We start from the raw sequence: 24,309 nt of genomic DNA, 5'->3' as shown, positions 1-24,309 counted from the left end.
TGGTTTACCCGTTGTCAGTAAAATGTGTTGGGTGCCTTCAACATGGTATTTCAGCTAGATAGCACTATAACGTCGGAATCAGATCCGTAAGGATGCAATTACACCAACATACTCTGCCTCCCGCACACACACATGAATGGCCGGTTTTATCTGTTAATGTCACACTCACACCAATAAAACCAAACCAACCCTAACCAATCTCATTGGAACTAATACGACGAACATTTTGTTCACACAAACTTGTTCTTATCCATTAGCATATAGACAGATTTATCACTGAAATTTAATACATTTATATACTGGTCTAAAAGCAATTGGTGAGATCAAGCCAAAGATATATACATTTGTACAGCCACGTGTGAATTAACATTTATTTCAGAACGAAAGTGTAAAGGCATTTGCAGAGAATGATTGAGTGATTCAATTTGTACCTTACAATCTGTCCATAATTGAGCTAGGTCTAGTATATTATATATATGTTTCATATATATATATCAACAGTAATACACACCAACAAGTTAATTGAATATCTGTATGCTAGGCATACAAACGACTGATTACGAAAATATCTGTTGTACGATGTGTATGGGCTCTGCAGCAGGGGTGTGTGGATAATAGATTATTCATGAGTCATGCATTTAATGGTCTAAAAGCTAACATTTAATGTTAATATCCAAAAGGTAAACAATATTAATGTATTGAATGTTCACGTAAATTCAAATATATACGCAGTTCATATTGCATTTGGTTTCTGAATTTTCAAATGTATCATAGTCGCTTGGCATACAGAAATAAACACACACTACTGTGGGGCGATTTTTCGGTTTCGTGCGAAGTCCTCCGGTATCATTAAAATATTTATGATACCAGACACTCAAAAGTGGTTTGAACGGGTGCCATCCCCTCTTCTAATAAGTAAAAGGGGAGGAGCGTCCGTTTAACATACATCGGCTGTTCGAGAAATTAACTCAAGAAATAAAATATCACGTCAAATTCGCAAATACGTATTCTTTAGAGGAAAATTTCCTGTAGAACTTCATAAACTGGTGAACCACAATGACAGATCTGTATATAGTAACCTATATATAGCGACGTATCATGTGACGTCATAGTTTATGAGATCATGGTTTGCCTTTATATAAACAGTCAAATAACTACATATTTCTTAGTTCTACTAATGTTATGATATATATGTATTTATATAAAAAAAAACTTTTTCAAATGATATTTCAATTCGCGTAAGACTGTTTCCACAAGTACAAGCAAATACATATCCAAAGTAATACTCACAACAATATATTAATTAGTATTGACCAGCAAAATTCCGGTCCTGGAAGAAAAAACAACAGACCATTGACCCAAAATTATTTAAATTGTCGAAGGGCCGCCAAACAATGTAATAATATACAGGTTAATTGGTTGAGGTCAATGCTTTAGGTTGATCTCGTTTGAGTGAAAGGACCAAGACAGACCCTTTCTCTGCTTGGCTTGTTTAATATGAAGAACAATGTTTTTTTATTTTGCATGTTAGTGTGACTTGCTGTTTTGTAGTTACTACCGTGGTTCCCGCCTTGAGAACGTTACATTACTTGGATTCGACCTAGATTTACATGGTGGGTGCCATATATGAAGCAAAAAACGCTTACCCTTCCGGACAGCGTGGTCCTATCTCCTAGTACCTTTTCAATGTTCTCATATAAATATTTCCTTTTGATATCAACAATCAGTTATTCGCTTTTAATTTGAGAGACAATCAATATATATAAACTTTATTTATTTAACAAAAGATTATCAACTAAATACCAACTTCTATAAATCAACCTTGATGACCGGATGTTAATACGCGGCGGAATCTCAATGTGGGAGGAAACCGGAGTACCCGGAGAAAACCCACTTGTTCGGGTAGGTTACCCCATATCTTTTCACCTACGATCAGGAATCCAACACCGGCATCCTTGGTGTAAGGTAAATGCGTTACATGTGTCCACTGCGTCAACCGACGATTTAATCAATATGTCAATGCACATCCTCTCACACTAGGTGCGATAGTCTTACTTGGTATTCTTTTACTGGTTCTTTAGACTTTAGATAATCACCGATCTGCTTTTTTGTGTGGAAAATTTCATGCCTTTAAAATCGTATAAGTTTATGCAGGTCAATTTCATAATTGACCAATTAAAACGCTACTTTCTTTTCACTCTATTCAAAGCCGTAGATTTGCTTCTCAAATGCAGATAAAAAGATCGCAAAATAAGGGGTTATTTTGGTACATCTTTGCTTCACACGGTCGTGAGGCAGACTATTCAGATACTTTTAAATTCCGATTCACACTTGTGACAATATCGGTATTCTGCCATACTCATGAAATGAATCGGATATTCAACAGGAAATCGTTTAATACCCTCGATATATAAAGAAACCTAAGTGATATTGGTATCGAACATCAATGTGAAATACATGTATAACGTCTAATGTAAAACGGTTTCCTGACATATTTCGACAATTTACAGAACATGAACCGCCTGCGGATTTCTTTTCCGTTGGAAGGAAGAATGCTGCGATAAATCTCTCAAAAATGTACTCTTGATATAAAAGCACACCGCGTTATCTTTTGAAATAGATATCCTAATTTCATTTCACTATAAAAAGTTAAAGACCGAAGATTGAGCTGATAATCTGAATTATTTACGTTTTAAAAGAATTCAAACTATTAACAGCCGAGGGTGAAGCAATGAATATGCTCAGCTGATGACAAGTATATAAAAACAGCCATAGTATCGCAGAATCTCGCATCGATGTGATCAATTGTCGCTTTGGTGCGAGATTATACACAATTTAGGTGTGATAACGAGGCTTAATAGGTTGCTATTGTTGAGATGGCTATAGAGCTTTAATGTATGCTAATATATAACCATTAACATACGGGTACAAGTGTTATGGTCCTGTTTTCTATTTTACCATTGTTGTGGTAATCTAATTCACTGGCGTACATTGTTAAACCTATTACAGCACGCGATAAAACATGTTTAATGGGTCTTGTAATGGTACATGTATAATACGAATATATCACATATACGATGGTGGCCCACAAAGAAACTCGTGCATTGGTGTATAACAGATATGTAAATTGTCGTTTTTGACAAGAAGTCAAAACAGCCTTAACGATTTCGATAATGACTTTTTTGATATATTTGTTTTCTTAAATCGACGTCCCTGTTCAGATCCAGTTGATGAATAGACCAGCATTATCCCAATGCATATCGTAAGAGGCGACTAATGTGTGACCCCCTGTAGAACCGGGGTCTTTGCTTCTATCCAGAGGACACTGAAGAAACCGAAATAGATCTGGTGGCCATATTGCAACACTTGGGATCTTTGATTTCTTTCCTCACTTCCCGCTCTTTCATTTCGGCCATGTTTCCTTGGGCACCCGTCTCCATACATATGTATGACTTTTGCTGTTATGAGGATACCACAAACAAACAAACGTATATCTATGAAACCTATTTGTGTTTAATGAAATCCAAAAGCAGAATTTACATATTACATTTGATGCAACACACACAATTAACAGTTAGTAACAACAGGTGCTGATATATTGTGTGTGTTTGAGTGCGTGTATATGTATATGCGTACACCTGTACTATAATTGTACTTGTAGATATATCAAGGATCACCGTACCGCTGTGTAACTATGAATTTTTAACTTTTTTACCGACATGGAAATAGCTTTAATATATCTCATCGGAAAAGATACACATCCTTTGCAGATTCTTTAAGGGGAAAAAAATGAAGATGAAATAAACAAAAATATTAACAGCAGTGGAATACGAGTAAAATTACAATGCGGCCGATACGGCCAGGATTCGAACCCTGGTCCTCCGATCACATAGCGTTCGCCTTCGGGCGCGTAGCTGCCTTATACGCAAATAAACAGTTGTATACGCATCAAAATCCTAATTCATATGTATAATTTGTGTTTATTTGGGGAAAGTAAATACAGAACAAATTAATTCTGATGTATTGCTCTCAAGTCACCAGCGTCACAGAGCTTTTAAGGAATCAGACATTTCGGCTGGGAGGGGGCGTAGAAACCCCTAGGATAGTTCAATAATACTCTGCACGCTGCACGCACATCGCTTACAGTCCAGCTACGCACCTAGTTCTAACCAGCTGATCTACATGTTCAAAGGCAGTCACTCGATCAGCTCACTCACTACAGTTATTTATATCAAAAACAAAAGCAAGGGGAGGCAACTGTATGTTTGAAAAAAATACAAATGGGGACAGAGATCCTTTATACTAGTATGTACCATGTAGTGCGATTATAACGTTAGCTCGTACGTACGGGTTACAAGTATATGGATCGGTAAAGGTGAAAGTTTCTACGTGTACCGTAGAAGTTCAAAGTAATATATGATCTACTGATGTCCTCTACCGTCCACGAGTGAGCAGCGTACCGTTGCTCACCAGCAGTGATCCTGCGGAGTAACGCTGCGTGGCTTCTCATTCACACCTGAAGCATTGGAATTCTCTCCAAATCAAGTCACATGTTTTCCTACTTGACATTTAGCGCATCGGTAATTTTATTACAAGTAAATGTGAAAAGGCAAAAGATCAAATTGTCATATGATGAAAAGATTACAGATCTAAGTCTATAGTTATATGACATTACGTTGATGATATACGGATGTGAGGGCTGTTTGAACAGAATACCCGTCTATAGTCCTCGTGGGTATAAGCAATGCAACACAGCGTATCAAATTCAATCAAGAAGCCCTTCAACTCTTCCTGTCATCATCGCCTTGCCTGATTTACAGCCTTACACTATCCAGCTTCTGGTGTCTCCGGGGACATAACCCATTAATTCAATGATCAGATGTACCAACAAACTACATTCCTATGATGATTTCCGTTATGTAGGTTATCTTTTACTATTTTAACACCTGACAGAGGTTGTAAAATGGCGCCTTCCGCTAGATATTTTATAAGCATTAGGGCCTATTGTAGGGAGTAGTGTAATAACTGCAACTTTTACCTAATGAGCAGCACAGCCAATCGCCGAAGCCACCTTCACTACTGAAGTTATTATTTTTACCATCAAATTATTAAACACTTTTAACTACCAGCCGTTAACGTATCCGCGGCCAATTATTATCGGTACAATCCTTGTATTTATCCTTATCCACAGTCAATAATGAGTGACGTTTCTACCTGCCGACTTTTATATCCATCAACAAATCAAAGACAACAACGCTGCAAGTCGGGAATTAGAAATAAATAAACCTGCTGTTATCCGCTGCATGATTTGCAAGAGGCGACTAATGTTCAACCCGTGCAGAATTTTGGATTTGATTTTGTGTTCTCTACTTGGGACACAATTTAGTCTGCTTCATATTTTTCTTCTTTCTGAATACGTTTACGTTTCCTAGTGCCCTTCTACGCAATACCTCTCTTCTTGGCCTTAGGCCTAACCCGTTGGCAGTATCATGTGACCGAGTCGAACATTGTGCTGAGTGCATTTGGAGGGGTATCACGCTTAAAGTTGATAGTAGATCTGCAGTATCACAAGAAGGCAAATGCATCAGCAAATCGCATACTTGGAGGCACGCCCTTAAATGATCTTAGCTGCTAATAGGACGTTAAACAAAATAAACCAGACAACTTTCAAACAAAATTAACAATTACATTTTAGTAAGATAGGCCTTCAATTTGACCCCAAGATTGGCACCGTTATCTTCGAACACCATCTTCATATGACCTTATATAACTGTTGTGATAAGGAAAATCTTTTAAAGACAAACAAAATAATTTCAACTATTAACAATATCCTTTCGACGAAACTTATGACGTCATTTCGACTACTGACCAATCATCGACGCGCTGACATTATTGTTAAACGTGAGGCTACGCCAGACAATATGTAATTACCACATTCGTTTCGAATGTACTTTACAAAATAATTGCATGTATTCTATTTCAATTTTATCAAGTCCACATATTTATTTTATCTATTTCAATGGATAAAACGTGGGTGTTGCCTTAAACGTTTTAGCACGTTTCTACGATATCTACTTACATCTGGGCTTTTCTGATATATAGAGGATTGGGACGGGCATATCTGAATGTCTGTGTGATAAAACATGCTTAATAAATCAAAAAAGAAGTATATACTACATGAGTATGTTATTTTTATAATCAATAAACCTTAAGAACTAAGCCCACTAACCAACATGCGAAACGTCGGTGAAAAATTACGCAGTAAGCTTATGAGGATCGCGTTAGATGTTCTGCATGTTGAGTCCATTTGTGATAAGAAGCTACAATCAAGGGGATGAAAGTATATGTATGCATGTTCGTCCCCTAAGTCGTACACCGTCCATACCACATTACACGTGCTAATCATTTTAACACGCGTCCCTACATTTGTAAGCACCATCAATCAAATGCAAACCAGACCAAACCCTGTGTGAGCCCTGAACATTTTTATCGTGCTTTACTATTCCGTTCATTTAATTTTTTCAAGAAAACGTCATAGTCTTATACATGTATATCAGCGTATTCATTTCATAAGGATTGTGATTTAACAGTATTACGTTTTGTGTATACATGCTGATCATATGTGGTCTCATAAAGCTTTAAGTTAAAATATTAATGGTAGATTGATAGATACATGTATGTACTTATGGTGAAAATTTGAAATATCACAGAAAGATCATTTTCTTGCATAATTTATATTTTAGTAAGATTATTGAAATTTTATATATATAATATTATTAGATATATAAAGACCCTTTTTTAAGTCGGATTCGAGGCCTTCTTTGGGCAGTCGCAAGGAAATGGCCCCATGCCGAAGGTTTTCCTCCGGGTACTCCGGCTTTCCTCTGCCACCAACAGCTGTACGTCTAGTCCTTAAATGGCCATAGCTGTTAGTTGGACGTAGAGCAAACACGATCCGAACGTCTCATATTAGCATCACTGCTTGTATAATGTGCTTTGAATATAATCTCGTAACTCTTTAAGAGTGTTTTCTTCCAAATGAAAATGTATGTTGATTTTATACAATGTACCACTGTATAGAACGTACAAATCGTTGGAAGGTGATATTTTAATACGATATCAGTATCTATTTATTTCATCTATCTCTTGGTCGGTTTTGTCTGAAATTGTAAACTAGGGATAACAAAAGTCCTACCAACGTAGTGTATAAATCCTAGCAGAGTAATGGTATTTGTTTATACATGTATAGTATTTCTGATCAACAACGATGTTATCAAAATATCTCAAAGCTCAAGACATCCAAATAACCGATTCCGTAACTTAAGATAAATGTAAGATACACAGCGCAATTGCTCCTATAACATGTGGCAAAAGATGTAGTATGCCAAAAATTAATTACACTGTATCCCACAGCTATCTCGTGCCTCTAGGGTTCATCGGTAATTCTATGTTGTAACAACAGGAGGGATGCATCAATCCCTTAAAGGTTGATTATTTCCATAAACAGACGTGCCATTCATTTTTTTAACACTCTCGATGTAAAAGATGCAATATTCAAGCAACCAACACGTTTTTTCATGCTTTAAAGTAATTTTACCTTTGTGAAATTTTCCATATGCATTGATGCCCTTTTGAAAAATCAAATATTGAACAAAAGTGACAATCGTTATAATATAGTTTGACTTTTGGCACCTTTTACTTTAAGGGTTCTTTGATGTGTAACTCTAAGGAACCAGAAAAATAAACACGTCACAAACAGGTAGTTTATATCCGCAGTGTTTCAATGTAGAGGTGATTTGTTTATTGATACGGAGGCTGAGGTTCATCAACGTAAACAAGCAGGCGATAACGTTGTGTCGAAGGATGCTAAGTGACATTCTTATTAGGGAAAAAAGAAATGCTGCAGATAAAATCCCGCTGTTTGAATGCAGTTAGACGTTAACATTAGTTCCATCTTGTCTGATTGATTGTAGAGTGACACGACCGATTGGCATTTTCTTGAAACAGAATTAAACTATTCCACAAATGTTGATTGAACCAGAAGCTATGAAACAGATTTTTTGCACGGTGACCTTGATTTCCGAGACACCTTTCACCACGTTTGATGAGATAACGTAATACTGCGGTCATGATCGAGATTTGTCTGTAATTAACAAAGGGTGTAAAAATAAGATAACATTAACCAACTTCTTACATATACAAAGTGAATAAACTTCTATGCGTTCAGTAGGTGTCTAAAGCGGCAACGTTCAATGTGTTCAGTGTCTAAAGCGGTAACGTTCAATGTGTTCAGTGTCTATAGCGGCAATGTTCAACGTGTTCAGTGTATATAGCGGTACCGGCCCATATGTTGAGTTTTGTCTATAACAACACTTTCTACGTGTTTAGTTTTTGTCTATAACAATACATTCTATGTGTTTAGTGTTTGTCTATAACAACACATTATTTGTGTTCGTTGTAAGCTCCATGTGCTAGGTGTGTGCTATACATTTAGTGGCGCCGTGCCAGGTGTTCGGTATATGTCCTTAGCTGTACCGTTCTATGCGCAGAGTATGTGTCTATATACAGGTACCCTTCCATGTGGTCAGTGTGTTTCAATTACGACAAAAATACTTGCAATTCCTGCAACAAATATTATTTTTGTACACCTTTCAGTATTTTGTATGGTCGTCAAATGTCCTCATTGACTGACCAGGCGATGGTATGTTAGCGGTCATTAAATAGCCATGAAGGTGTCTATATCGGCCGGGAGATGTCAAAAGTCTCGTCTCAGCCTGGAAACTGATATATAAACACGCGATACGTCTCCCCATGCTCACCCTATTATAACTGTGTTTACGATGCCGTTAGTCGGTGTTAAACCTGGTAATCGCCACTATTAAGAGGGAACTCGGAGCGGGAGAGATAGCAATGACTTGGACGTATCTACAATGATGTTTGGTCGATACATTTTCTTTCCGTGTTTCATTTTACACCTTTCCCAACACTACTGTCAGAGTAAATCCCAACAGACTGCAATACAATCCTATTATCATTTCAGTATTTACACCTACTTGAATTACACGAATCTGCACCTGGTACAGTGGGCTATATTTGGTTTTTATTACAGTTTTACATGTATAATATATTTTTTACGTACAATTTAAGTGCCAAAATCCGTAATTTCACAAACTTTGTTTGTTTGTGTGTTTGTTTTGGGGTTAAACATTATCGCAACAGCCAGGGTCATATGAGGAGGGGGTTGGGTGAGGTGGGAGCAAGAGAGTAGATTTGAAAGAAAGAAAGTAGGCAGACGAAAAGTGTTGAAATGGGGGCAGCAGATTAATTTCACACACCTCGATTTAGACGAGATTATTGTTCTAATTAATAACTGATCATGTATCTTCACTATTGTGTTGACATAACTATTAATACAAGGTAGGTTTAATACAAGGAAGTGCATTTCAATACAAAGCAACACCATATGTACACGTGTTAAAACTATGACAAAACCTAGACGTTTACTGCCATTATACATTAATTGTATTTACCAGTCTGTTTTTCACTGTTGTTTGAATAATGGCCAGGTAAAGTTCAAAACATAACAGTACAAATCTCCGTATTTTGACCGAAAAATGATCAGGCTTGCTCACACAAATTGAATGTTCTTGCAAACATTTGGTCTTGTGCGTGTCTATGTTACATGCAAGTAGCATGGGATTATCAATACTATAGTTATATAAGTGTTAGCATGTCAAAAGGGACTTAACCAACCCTGTTTCAAACTGTATAAGGTGTCTAGTTAATTGTAGGTGTATATATACATGTATACTAATTGCAGAACATAGTTGGCAAGGGCGGAGGAGGGAGTGGAGTAGGCGGCAAAATATACACACACTGATGGATACGTAAATAAGCGAGTAGGGAGGGAGGGGAGGGACTTACATCTGGTCCGGATCAGGTAAACAAATTGTTTACAGTATCGGGTGGTAAGAAAACAAACCAGGAAAATGAGATTTTCATTCGATCGTGATCAATTGATCTAAAAATAGGCGACTACAATGCTGCTGCGGTGATTATGTACATTGTTTTCTGTGACGTATGTAAAAATATAGTATCTTAACGTATGTTATCGGCATCAAAGCACGTACATTACACGCGCGACCTGTATAAACATTCAATTCACCGCTGTTGTGATTAGAGTCCGCCAGACAAGACATGTACTCGCTGATATCCCATGTCTGTTACCAAGTACAGTTTATCTCTTCCTCGATTTCGTAATTTAACAGAAACTTTATCTCGGCCTTAGATAAAATCATGTTTAACCTGTGCTTTTGGCCAACTGGCGTTGCGGGGGTGTTTGGGATGGGGCGACTGTCATAAAGCGTTGTTATTGCAACAAGCCTGTGCTCGTAAAACAAGCAATACGTCTTTGATACTGTACCTTAGTGTACAGGGTCAATGCCAAGCTGTGAACATATTCTTTTGATGATAATATTTTATAATATTTTTATCATTTGACATTTTGGTTGTTTTTAATAATTGATTTTTTATGTTTTAGACACAAATACGTACTGTTTTGTTCAGTCTGTCCAACAAAATCGTGCTTGAAACTAAGATAACGGGAGACGCTTGGTTATATGTGTTTCGCATGAAGTACCTCCGGTAATGAGAACAACATATGTCCGATTGATCGAGTGCGTTTGATATTAAAACGAAAGTATCCGGAACACGTTCTGGTCCTTATTCCGAACATGCACACACACACACGCGCGCGACGAGAATAAAACAGAAACATGCCTAGGCCCTTTATCGCCAGACACTCCAACCAACTTAAAATAGTTTGTCTTATTAAACCTCGAGTAGTCAGAATATTTGCGGGTTTCAGGAGACGAAACACTGACCACATGTTACTGGTTTAGGCTTCGAGTGACGCATGTTTTAGTGCGGAATGCGTGAATGAATTAGAAAATACATGTATTCGGTACAGTACGTTATGTGACGTGGTTTCTTCGTCTAGAGACATGGTCTGATAATAGTACATACAGCATTTACCAAAGTAATGATTGGTCAATTTGTCTTCAAAATCATTTCACGAGGTTATTTAACTTAGAAACTTCACATATCTCACGGGGTTACTTAACTTAGCCACTCGTCTCACGTGGTGACGTAACTTAGCAACATCACGTATTTCACGAATTGTCCTAAATTAGCAACTTCACTCATCTCACTTGGTGACGTAATTTAGCAACATCACTTATTTCACGAAGTGTCCTAAAATAGCAATTTTAGTCATCTCACGAAGTGACGTAAGTTAGCAGTTCACTCAACTCATGGCTTAAATTAGCTTACTCAGTAACTTCGCTTCTCTCACGAGATGGCATAGCTTAGCAACCTCATTCACTTCACGAGGTACCTAACTAGCAGCTTCAACCATCTCACGAGACGAGGCGACTAACCCCCTCGCGGCTCTACCTAAATGTCTGCCACCAAGATGAAAATGAGGTATCATTACCGCGTATTACACACACGTCGACAAAATGATGGATGGCAGAAGAAAGTGTTCCTCCTTACAACCTACCATTTTAATGATCATCCAATTTTAACAAGTCGGTAGAGCGGGCACCTGCTCTGTCAATTTGCTCCTACAGGAAAACGTATAGTATCGTTTATAATTATGTTTGTAGGTATGCATGAACAGCACACAAAACAACAGCAAAATCATCTTGTTGTCACATATAGGTACATCTCAAATCACACCAGTAGCCACACCGACAGGAATATTTCAAATATTTTCGAACTAACCACCAATGCACTACGCACTGTCATAAGCAATGCCGGCAAAAACATGAAGAAGTTCTCTACCCATACACCCTAAGACCAATAGATCTATGCCTGCTTCTTTATATAAAGACGATATTCATTTCCGATCAAATTAATGAAACGAATATGAGTTTTTTTTTATGGGAGCAAATCTTTTGCGGGGATGAATGAGAACTCAAGAATAATCCACCAATCTCATCTACGTTATGAAAAGAAAATGGTAAGTAAAATTCCGTGACGTCTAACGCTGACCGAGCCAGAATCTGCAAATCGCTCGGCTACAAAATACTACATAGATAAACATATAAACAGACAAATTTGTTGCATGGATGGCTTCTGATGAAAAGTACAAATCCTTTATCGACATATAATAGCGACGTCATAGTCAAACGCTATCTGGCATAGTGTTACGTCCCAAAAATGCGGGGTTTAACGGCTTTGAAACATAAAAGGTCATACAAGGACGGACGCTCATATTTTTGGTCTTTAATAATGCTACTGGCTTGATGTTGGATGTATAATGCCAACACTTGACTTTGGTACTTGTATGTCCCAGCCTGGAGACAGAACCAATTGCCGTCATCACTTGGTCGAATGTTAGACAATAAGAATAAAAGTGAGGTATTCCCAAAGAATGCGTCAGGAAACAAAAAAGCCTGTGAGGAAGTAGAGGGTCTCCTCGCTCGGAGTTCCAAATAACGTATCAATTATTGCCAATATTGTGACGTCACAATTCCAAAGAGATAGTTCTATATATTATATCACTCATAACATATTACATACTTACGTTTCCACAGCATAACAAGTGAGTTTTGTGATTGGAAGAACCAGCTCCCCCACGCGTCCGTGATTACATTGCTGTTAAGGCAGCAGGGTGTTTATCATTACTATCTGTAAAGAGCAATTACTTCTCCTGAATTTTAGGAGAAAATACTTGAGCCTATTTCATTCTTGTGGCACTACCACTTTGTGGCACTTGACCTCTATGTACTGACGTCTTGGACTAGCTGTTAAGGCTATTTAACCTCAACTAACTAATTAAGATGTGCACCGGCGGAATTGTTTTTTCAATTATACAAGACGCAATATTAGATATACGGCTACACCATGTAAACATTCCGAGAAGCGTTGCTAAAAACATGACAGGTCTCAGATACATATCAGCTAGGGAGTCAAAATTCCACACAAAATAAAAAAAATGACAGATATAAAATATGAGCTGTGCATATCTGATATCGAAGCTTGCAAAAACTAAACATAATTACCATATGGTTAGCACTCGTAAAATGTAATTTAAACATCTGTGTTCCTGGTCCAAACGTCCGGTTAAAAACACCTGGGCCGGACACCGGAGACGGACCTGGTGGCCTTGATATGTACGTATTTGCCCTCCCGCTCTCTGATGTCTTGTTACGTGTATTAGGATACTGCTGTGATGTGATTTCTCACATGCGTAATTAAATATTAAGACACCTACATAACTATGCTAATAATGACTTATAAAAGAGAGAAGGCCACACGACTCGCGGCTTGGTCCTGTTGACATGTTGTTTTTTAATGTTTTATTCTCGAAATTATACGAGCTATAACGTGTGAAACATAAGTTGAAGCCTCTTGTTTACCTGACTCCCAAGCTATTTACACTCCGACCGACATATTGGTTTACACCATTTTGCTAAAAAAAAATTATTAACTTTTGGGCTGCAATTTTGATACAAAAAGGTAGAGAATTTGAATTTTAGAAATAAAGATACTCTCAGAACAAAAGTACATGAAGATCGATGGCCGACTTCAAAGCTTCGCCGTAACTTTAAATCACTGTAATCTGTGCACAAGGCAAATACAATTTAGCATTTAATATTTACAACTAGTTCTAGATCAAACATCACAGATACCCTGGCGAGCTGATATTTTACCTAGCGACGGGAATCCAGACGTCGTAAAATTCAAAATACTTAAACTTTTATCTCAATATCTTTACGTTATCTAAAATGATATAATTTGATATATATAAGAACTAGAGAGAGGCACGTTTTGTTCTAAAAATACCTGAATTTATACTCTCTAAACAAACAAAATTTACAACTCTTGGACGTTTAATGCTGTAAACACAGCAACATGATCACCCAACCACAAACTAGAAAGGAATCTCAATTTGTGTGTGATGTTTTTTTAAATGAACGAGCGGTATTAAACGATTTACGTGATTTTGACATCAACAAAATAATATACTGGTAGGTTATCGCTTACAAATTAAAGAGAGATAAAAAGATGTCTCAGCGAAACAAAAGTTAATTTAAAATATCTGTTTGTGCAAAGAATGAGTCGTTTGGTATTGAACCTAGGTAGGGCCACCATACATGTACCAAGCACCACTGACTATGCAACAGTACTATCGGGATGATAAAATATTACGATGACGATGCTTGTTCGATGATATGATGGAGCTGCCTAACTGTCACTGTAACGACACGTCTCATATTGTCATCGCCATTGCAGTGTTTAAGCATCACAAGCATAGCCATAGTTGCTGCAAGATAGGAGATGGCACATCTTTTCTCTACACTCTCATTGGATGGATTATAATCACATGGTTGTGGGTATTCGTGATATTAATTCGGTGTTACTATTTTTAGAAACAGCAGGTTAATATTCACTTCTTGGCGTAACTTCGATTTGGACGTCAAATTGCTCTCTAACAAATACAGTGTACAATACTTTCCTCCGTACAATTTCCATACGTCCCTAATAATTAATGAGCAAAACATCAGCAAGCATCTTATGTAACAATTGAGTACTTTTATTTCGGTGAATATATGGTTATATAGACCTGAGAGAGTGATATTAACCTCGATTTCTTCTTTGTCAATATCTTTTCTCAGGTCTATATTCACGTTAACAATAGTCCATGATTAATAAGTATAACCTTTGACCCCTTCCATAGTTTGCGGGAGGTGCTACGATGAAGACTACACACCATGAAAACAGTGCATACAACTAAAGCAGGGCTATGAACAGTGATGTATTGTGTTTTTAGCATTTGTTTGTTATGGATTTGACGACCTCGCACCAGATAGGTCAAATGAAAACGGATGCTAAGGGAGAAAATAAAGTGCTTTGAAGAGAGAAGGAAAGATAAATATCCCAAGTGATGCATGGGGACAAAGATCAATTCTGATTTTTTTTGTTGTATTTACCGATCTTCTATCATAGATGTAAGCGTTAAGATATACGATGTTCGTAGGGAGTTTTTACAGACGCAATGACGTTTGATGGAACATGTAAAGTCGATACAACGATAACAGTACAGGCAATGTATCGTATTTCACTTATACATTTTTTTCAGATTGACAAAAGGAAGACAGGAGACACCATTTCTTTTCTATGTACACTGCAACCCCCATCCACTATCCCCACCCCACCCCCACCTCCACACCTTTTCTAGGTAACCCCCATCCACTATCCCCACCCCATCCCCACCTCCACACCTTTTCTAGGTAACCCCCATCCCATATCCCTACCCCACCCCACACCTTTTCTATGTACACTGTAACCCCCATCCACTATCCCCAGCCCACCCCCACCTCCACACCTTTTCTAGGTACACTGCAACCCCCATCCACTATCCCCACCCCACGCCCACCTCCACACCTTTTCTAGGTAACCCCCATCCACTATCCCCACCCCCCCCCCACCTCCACACCTTTTCTAGGTACACTGCAACCCCCATCCACTATCCCCACCCCACGCCCACCTCCACACCTTTTCTAGGTAACCCCCATCCACTATCCCCACCCACTCCCACCTCCACGCCTTATCTAGGTAACCCCCATCCACTATCCCCACCCACCCCCACCTCCACACCCTTCCTTCTCCACCCTATCCTTCTCCCGTTCCCCCAAAACATATACATTATATATACCATATGTTTTGAGGAGAGGACTTAATAAAGTTGTACAACTTGTTGTCCATCCATTTATATATTTGTACAATAAAATATGTTTAAACTAAAGAGACACTTGGACCGTTGTAATTACAGTATCATTGAAGGGACAGATACTATTTACTCTCCGTCCGACCGTTTGGACTCTCGGTCCGACCGTTTGGACTCTCGGTCCGACCGTTTGGACTCTCCGTCCGTCCGTTTGGACTCTCGGTCCGACCGTTTGGACTCTCGGTCCGACAGTTTGGTGGTATTATTTATGGGAGTGATGGGGCTTGGACTCTCGATCAGACCGGAAAGTGGTATGGTGTTAGGGAGGTGTTGCATTTTAACTCTCGATCCGATCGTATGATGACTATTGGCCTCAAAGTCCGACCGTATGGTCGTACGGTTTTTGAGAGAAATAATGTCCAGTTTGTTTTTCTGATGACTCAGCGTGTGTACTACAGGAACCTTTGACCGTTATCCAGGTTAATGAAGTAGTATTTACCCATGCATAACGGTCAGTACATAAACCACAGGTTATCTGCAGCAAGGGACAATGCCCTGTGATGTTATCATCACCATCGCAGGAATAATCTCAACCGGAACCTCATACATTCTGTGATCTCATATTAAACATTTAGCTTGACTGAGCAACTAACACAGCCTATATAAGCTCTTTTCTCAACCTTGCTATGCACATATATACCACATCGAGTCATTTTCTACGTTGTCCGACACCAGGTTTATAAATGGATATGCGTCAAAACTGGATACCCTGTTTGTGTCAGTATTGGTCATCTTGTACATGTTGTCTTTAAAAAGTTCCAGGTAGTTGTCAACGATTACTACATTGTAAATGTACAAAAAAGTACGCGTACACAAAAATGTAGCACAAGGTGGACTTAAAATACACGCACGTGATTGCACCTGTACATTTGGTAATAAATACGTTATACATGTACCAAATGACTGTACACTGCGTCACACAGCTAGGATTTAAATAAATCCTGACTCGATTCCAAGTAAATTCGAGAAGAAACAGATTGAATGTATCAGGACTTCAGTAAATTAACCTACTTTAAACGTTGGCTATTTTACCCCGTGTTCTAATGATATTAAGGCTAAGATATCGCTTGGTTCTACGAGTACCAGTACGCGACCAAAGTAATCATAAGGTGTGGAGTGGGCGGTCCTCATGGTATCTTATTACAACAAATTAGGTATAAAAAGCTAATTCCACGTTAGATTGGCGGTAGTAGTCTGAATGCTTTACACAAGCAATACAATATCCCATAGAGTACAGCCACGGCTACCTCCAGACGGTCAACAATACCCCCCCGTCCGTGTCCCCAAAATACCGGCGTGCCTGGGCTCTACTGTGTATGTGTATCGCTAGACACCGGTCAACTCATTAACTACCTTCGGCTCACGGTTGATGGACACCAAATGTAGCGACCCCCAGTCGTGGTCAAACAAAACATAAACATCCCAGCTCTATCCTTCTGTACTAGATCACAATATAATCCGTGAGCCCCGTGGAGACATGGGTCTTGTGCCCTTCAGAGACACAAATCTTTGGTATGTAGCAATTAAATATACCGATGACTAGTAAAAAACGTTGCATTGACCGTTTTATGATAAACAGCGCATAAAGAAGTCGTATTAAATATTAAAGGTTGTTTCTTTTCCAAATATCAAATACATTTTATAGACAACCACATGCATTTCCTTGCTAAAAATTCATATTTTAAACGTCGTTTTCGTGTCGCGCTATAAAGCTTTACCACAACTGCAACAGCTACCCAAAGGATTTTAATTGCGATATCATTGGAAACATTTTCGAAGGCCAAATCATCTACATCGTTTTTGTACTTTGATAAATGACTGAGATATTTATTTTACGGACATCAAATGCATATTTGAGTGACAGCATGCCCTTCTTCGCGTTACTTTCATATTCTATACCGATTTCGTGTTAAACACTGCTAGTAAATGTTTTGTCTCCAGTTAAATATTCTACTCATACTAATTTTTTTGCCTGTTCATTAAAAAGTCATTAGAACTAAGAAGAGTGGCCTTCTGTTTAAATTGGTATATCATTTTCAATATAAAGTTATTAATTTGAAAGATCTTCATGTAAATCTTTACTTCGTTCATTAGTTTAAGTTATGACAAACTATAATTCTAACTTATGATTTTAAGTTCGAATTATGGTTTTGTTGTCACTTCGAGATTCTCTTGTTTTTTATGTGTTTTACATGCATTATTATTTGTTTTGAAGTTACTATGCTATAAAAACTGAGCGATAAATAGAACGAATTCAAATTCAATCAAGGTCCCGTTAAAGCACATAAAATGTAACATGTTTCACCGTGAAGACGGTTCAATAAAATTCAGGACGGTGATCGTATCTGAACCTACATTAATACGGCCAATCGCTAATACGGGCAGCATATAGTTAAGATGTAGGTGGTATGTGTTCACGTTTTAATGCTTACCGTATGCAATCAGAAGATACACATTGTTTTATAGTTCTGCTTTAGGCCTACCTGTGTCTTTCATAAATCGACTTTCAACTCGACAAATTGGAAAACATCCGGAGGGCCAAAATTCCAAAACTACAGTTTAACTTTACTAATATTGAATATTTAACACAGGGGGTCTTATCCCACAGGAAGAAACGTCTTATAGGGGTTAACGTAGGTGTACACTACACAAAGCGTACGATACCCAAAACGTGCTTTTGTTTTTGAAAAAAGCCTCCCTTGTTTTGTTTACCATATTAGCGTAATTTGTTTTTGTTGGCCACATAGGGCGACCACATGACAGTCCAATACAAATAAACAAGATAAAAAAATACTCATATCTTAAAATCATTAACAGGTTAGATTAGAAAGGGCAGGCGATAGATTAACAAAAAATGATAAAAAATATGTAATGCAAAGTTTAAATAGATAGAGGTGATTATATTTACCGTTAAAACATAACATGTTATTTAAATGTATCAAATTCTATATAATTGACATATGCTTTTACCACAAGTCTAAGGAATATTTTTCTATGTAACACTGAAATGTTTAGTATGTATACAAGGAGAGTTTTTCCCATTTCTCAATCGAGTCCGGATTAAATAGGTTTTATAATATTATTTTGTCCGTATACATAGGTTCTTACCTGATTTTCCAACACATGGACGGCCTAGTACAACTATCCGGGTGTCCACGGATTTAGATTTCCCGTTTGTCGTCATAACTCAGGACTTGTTTAGAAGTTGATGTTGGAAATATTTTGATTAATTATCCACTGTGCATTCCGTATATATAAGAGCTATGTAAATCATAATGTCGTTTTTTAAGTGCAGCAGTATCACAATGGTTTATGTAAACATTTGTAAAGGAAACAAATAACTAACTTATTCTGCATACACACAGCAACAGGAAATCACCGGTCTCTCTCAAGTAGCCAGATATGAAGTGGGTCCGACAGCTATCTCAACGCCGAAATCCGCAGCGTTTAAAGTATTTAGCAATCATCCATGTCATTGTTGAATAAATATGAATGAAAATCCACCAGAAAACACTAGTTAGACTGTACCGGTGTATGTACGTGTGTTTTGTTTGAAATAAATAGGACAGTGAGTATATCTCCTATGAACCTCTCAGACTCTAGTGTTAACGAGAGGGTGCAGACGACACTCATATCCGAGGCCGTTTGGTACGGTATTCATGATTGGCTGATATGGTGTTGTATAAACACGTGACTCATCCGAAACGATTTCACATGGACAGCTCGCGAGTGCATGTTGGTTGTTTTGGTGGCGTATCTCCGTAACTAACAACGCCTCGTTTGTCACTGGGGGAGGCAGTGAGGGTTTAAGTCCCATTGACATGTTTCCCTTGTGTTACAGTTAGACATGTACATGGCCCGGTTGCATTGTGTTAAAATAGTGTCGACTTTAGGACTGTAGTTAGTTTCACAAAAATGCAGCAGATCGAAACACAGTATTTATAGTTCGAGCTTTAAATATTACTGAACATGCTAAATCATTCGATACTGTCTTTAAAGTAATGGTACATGGTAACTGCTTTGAACAGTTCAACTACCAGATGATGGTGATTGCGTGATACGCCAAGAGATAACAAATTTGATTAATAGACATACTCTTTCCCTTCGCTGAGGGTAACAACATTTTGGACGATACGATGTATAAACTAGAATAACGTCTGCTTTCCGAACTCCTTAATATTTCGACCATTATGTTGATGAGGAATCAAATCTTCGTTGGTATATTTAATATGCACATGTTCCAAAAGACTACAATTCGATTGGAAAAGTGTATATTAGTTTTCTGGTTCGCTGTGAGGGGCGAGATGAAGGGTTTGTTAGGTTCAAAACTTTTGTTCCTCGCTGCTTTAAAAACTCTAATTTATAAATGTACGTATTGCATGCATATGTCATTGTTACGTTGAATGGAGACCTTGTAACAGGCCATCCCTGACGATAGCTGCGGAATACTAAAACACACAATAACCACTTGCTATACAAGTCCCAATCAGGCACACAACATACATGATATATTTAGCTACAAATTCAATTAGTTTCTGGTAAGGTAAGGTCCATTCATAAAGTTGTGATTTCTGAAGGATTAGCCAGCCTACAGTAGTCAGACACGGTCACCGAAAGTAATTGAAAAATAAATGTGATAATTCATGCTAATATAGTGTATGAACAAGATATGCAAAGAAACGGAATCAGCGGATTTAGCACAAAATTCCGTCTGCATGCATCGGCGGGCGGTCCCTCGATATCCTCTAAAGAATCGTGCCTCTTTAAGCCGTTTATAATGACGAGGATCTGACGGTACGTCAATTCAGCCTCGTCAGCAATAATCACTAATTTACATTTCAATAGAAGATGCATTCATGACTTACTCCATATTTCTTTCATTGAGAACATATCCTACTTTTCATATATGTACAAACTTCTCCCTAACATGATCAGATTAACAGCACATTTCGTCTCGCCGTGCCGAATGCAGTTATAGATTTAGTATTGTCAGCTTGAAATGGGAAATATGATATCGAGAATCTTCAAAACAGCACCATAAAGTCAGATGATAAAGCGAGTTTTCTTTATAAAAGAATCAAAAAAGCAAAGTATGAAAAAAAAAAATTTAATCCAATTTTTACAAGAATCATAAAACATAGTTATAGACCTATTTGTAGTTGCTGTAAAGCAGCATATGTTGAAGTCGTCTGTCTTTGCTTAGTTCCTCTGATGTTTCTTACATATTATAAATTGGATCATCTTGGGATAATAAAATCTGTTTTTACAAATATATGTTGTAACCCGAACATATGTGCATATCCACTTTCTTCAATGTACCATAATACATCGCTACTTGGATGACAACATTAAAGACGGTTCACCGAGATGATAGGGCTACTATAAAGTGTCGACTCAATGAAATGTTTAAATCCGGGTACAGTAGCATGTCACTTCATCCGGGTACAGTAGCATGTCACTTCATCCGGTCACAGTATCATGTCATTCCATCCGGTCACATTATTCTTATAACTGGCCTACAACAAGTGTTCTTGGAGCACCGTAAAAAAAACGGGAAGTTAAGAGCGAAAAGAAAGACATAAGTGCGAGATGTTTGATGTGTGAAGAAGGTCTATCGCGGTTTCTCCAACGTCTCTCGGGACATCGCAAAAACTTCCCCTGATTTGCAAGAGTCTCACAACATTTGTCTAATAACCGATGATAAAGTGGGTCAAAACGAGGCTTATTCTTTCCTCGAACCTGATGAGACACAACACAGTTAACGACATTCAACAATGATGATAGTTGAAATAGCCACAGCGACTACGACTTCAAATAACAACTAAGACGACAATGAACACCAACCACAACCACGTACAATAGGACGGTAACTTAAACAACATCGATTACAACGAAAAAGTGCTCGACAGTAGACAACATTGATGACGATGAATTTCAGAAATGAGAAACAGAAACGAATATGGCGATTTACAATGCCATCGATGATGGTAACAACAATTGAAAAAACTACAACAAAGAAGTTAACTGACGACAACGTCAAGGACACCAAAAAGACGAGAACGAGACAAAATGACACAAAAGAGAACAAACTATGACAATGACAGTGACAATTACACAAACAACAATGGGAGTGATGACAAAGGCATCGACACAAAACCATGGCAGTGACGAGGACAACGACACACACAACAACGATAATGACAACGATAGGGCACAGACCGCAAAACAAAATGGCGACCAAGACAATGCCACACAGCAATGAGAATGCTCAGGACACACACCACAAAGAACACAACAAGTACAACGACATGCACACACGATAGTTACAACCACAAGTGAATCGTCGAGAATGACAACTGGGACAACTACACCATCACAAGAACACGATCTTATTAAAAATCTTTTCTTTTAACTGAAAAATAAAAAACGTACTATGCAAAAACAAACGCCAGTTTGTATATCACCTTAGTATAATAAATATTTAAGGGAAATATACCGGTTTCGCGTGGAGTTGATAAGGAGTGTTTCTTACATAACAGTTATTATTATAAAATATTTTGTAGATTAATCACCCTTATGTATCAACCTGTTACATACAGGTAGTGGAATGCATTTGTTATGTCTGCACTCGCACACACATACTGGTACCTAGTGAATCCACGTGGTATACGTTTCATCTCGATAGCCCGTCGACACAGACATCGTTCTTGAGATATTTTACATGTTATTTTAAATGATCCTTCAACTATTACCTGTCTGTCTTCTCCTTGACAAACATCAAAAACTTCAGAAAGATATTAAAACCTGTTTATCAATCTATAAAATACACTGAAATAACATAACTGGTTTTCCAAAATATGCTTTGATTCATTACTCAGACGGTTTGTTTTGTTTTACCGCTCATGGACATTTTATTTTAATTTAGGAAAAAACACTAAAGAAAGACCGCCACTAAAAGGAATGCGACTAACTTAAACTTAAAGGTTAAACTGTTTAAAAGATAAAAAGGCAATAGCAAACGAATTAGCTGTAAAAATAGGAAGCAAGGAGACAAAGGTATGGTTTAAAAAAGTTTACAAATTCAATACATATTCCATACGGTGCAGTCACCTCATCGACCATTTCCTCTATTGATTCAGCTTCCTGTAAGGTCATTGGCATACTTTCGAAGGTAGACATGAATGTGGATACCGCTTCATGCACGTGTGTGCGGAAGGCGGCCGGCGTTTGTCTGGCTGCTTACTCAATCATAAAGGAAAACACTCACTATAGCCAACCTATTATACTGAACCCGTTCCTTTTCATTTCCGGTGAATTTTCCAAATGGGTCTGGTCCTGTTCAGATTTAATTGAATGTAACATCTTGAGAGATATACTCTGATAGATCTGTTCCCGCACATACGCATGCAATAAACAGACCGGAGTCTTTAAGGGTTTTACCGGAAAGACCAACAACTACAATCACAAGAGCGTTTTACTGTACAATTTTACAGAGTTCAAAGAAATGTGTGGAAGATTAACTAGTCGATAAACAGAGCAATGCACGTATACAATGTAATAACATTATTTTACCTGGTAACACTGTCATGTCAAAACTAAAATGTTCCCATCCGAACCTCATGAACTAAATACATACCAGTGACATATACACGATTTCGGAAGTGACGGCCCACTTTGACCTATTCTCCAAACCTAACTGACCGATAAAGCTGGTCAGTGACTTGTAAGGGCGATACTACAAAGCGTGTTTTCAATCGTAAAGCAATTCATCGGACATCTTCAATATCCTCACGCTAGATAAGCCCATGACCTGAGAGCATCAATCTTATAAAAATTAATATAAAGCGAAATAGATAAATACAAAATGCTTGTACATACAAGATGTTTTCACGCGGAGGACATTAATAACAAAACTCAATATACAGTGAAATAAATAATGGCAACATGTTTGTTCAAACACAAAATGTCTTCACGAGGAAGATTTTATAAATTTGAATTAGTGTGATTGATTGAATGTTAAACTTCGTTACCGACCAACAGGCGTGATATTTCCTTGTAACCTCCATCAGGTGCGATTGACAATAATGCTCGACTGTAATTAGTATTACATGTACTCTATGAGCAATCGCCATCTTACCTTCATGCAGAGACAGCATGCATTTTGACCCGTGAATCTGGTCTGGTTTTGAGGTCAGATTTTGTCCGTGATGCTTATTTGATATACGAACTCCAACTTGAATTTCTGATCAGGATTAAACGTTGTTTTGGTTTGGTTTTAATGGGGTTAACGTTCTATTAGTAGTTATGGTCACTGGCAATTATTGTTATTACCCTATGTTAAAGACAATATGAAATAATACTACTATATGTTTAAATACAAAAAACAATTTTCGTAATTCAGTACAATGAAATGTTTAATTTGTTAATACGAACACGGATGGTGAGTGAGTCACACTCGAAGGAGAAGGAAAGCTAGAAAGGAAACGATACCTATATCCCATAGAAGGAAAGCT

General features: G+C 37.8%; 1 protein-coding gene across 1 annotated transcript in view; it reads right to left on the bottom strand.

Moving 5' to 3' along the window:
• The window catches only part of LOC110448397 (ras-related and estrogen-regulated growth inhibitor-like), a 33,230-nt gene extending 13,816 nt beyond the window's left edge, over positions 1 to 19,414 (bottom strand). Inside the window, exon 1 of the mRNA XM_021494614.1 lies at positions 18,905 to 19,414. Within this exon, the coding sequence (XP_021350289.1) occupies positions 18,905 to 18,980 (76 nt within the window). The 5' untranslated portion in view covers positions 18,981 to 19,414. The remainder of the gene's footprint in view (positions 1 to 18,904) is intronic.
• Positions 19,415 to 24,309: the final 4,895 nt, after the last annotated feature.

The sequence above is a fragment of the Mizuhopecten yessoensis genome, unplaced genomic scaffold (assembly GCF_002113885.1).
Source record: "Mizuhopecten yessoensis strain PY_sf001 unplaced genomic scaffold, ASM211388v2 scaffold4033, whole genome shotgun sequence".
Classification (NCBI taxonomy): domain Eukaryota; kingdom Metazoa; phylum Mollusca; class Bivalvia; order Pectinida; family Pectinidae; genus Mizuhopecten; species Mizuhopecten yessoensis.
The sequence above is the reverse complement of the archived record's forward strand: the minus strand, read 5'-3'. Positions and strand labels throughout refer to the sequence as shown.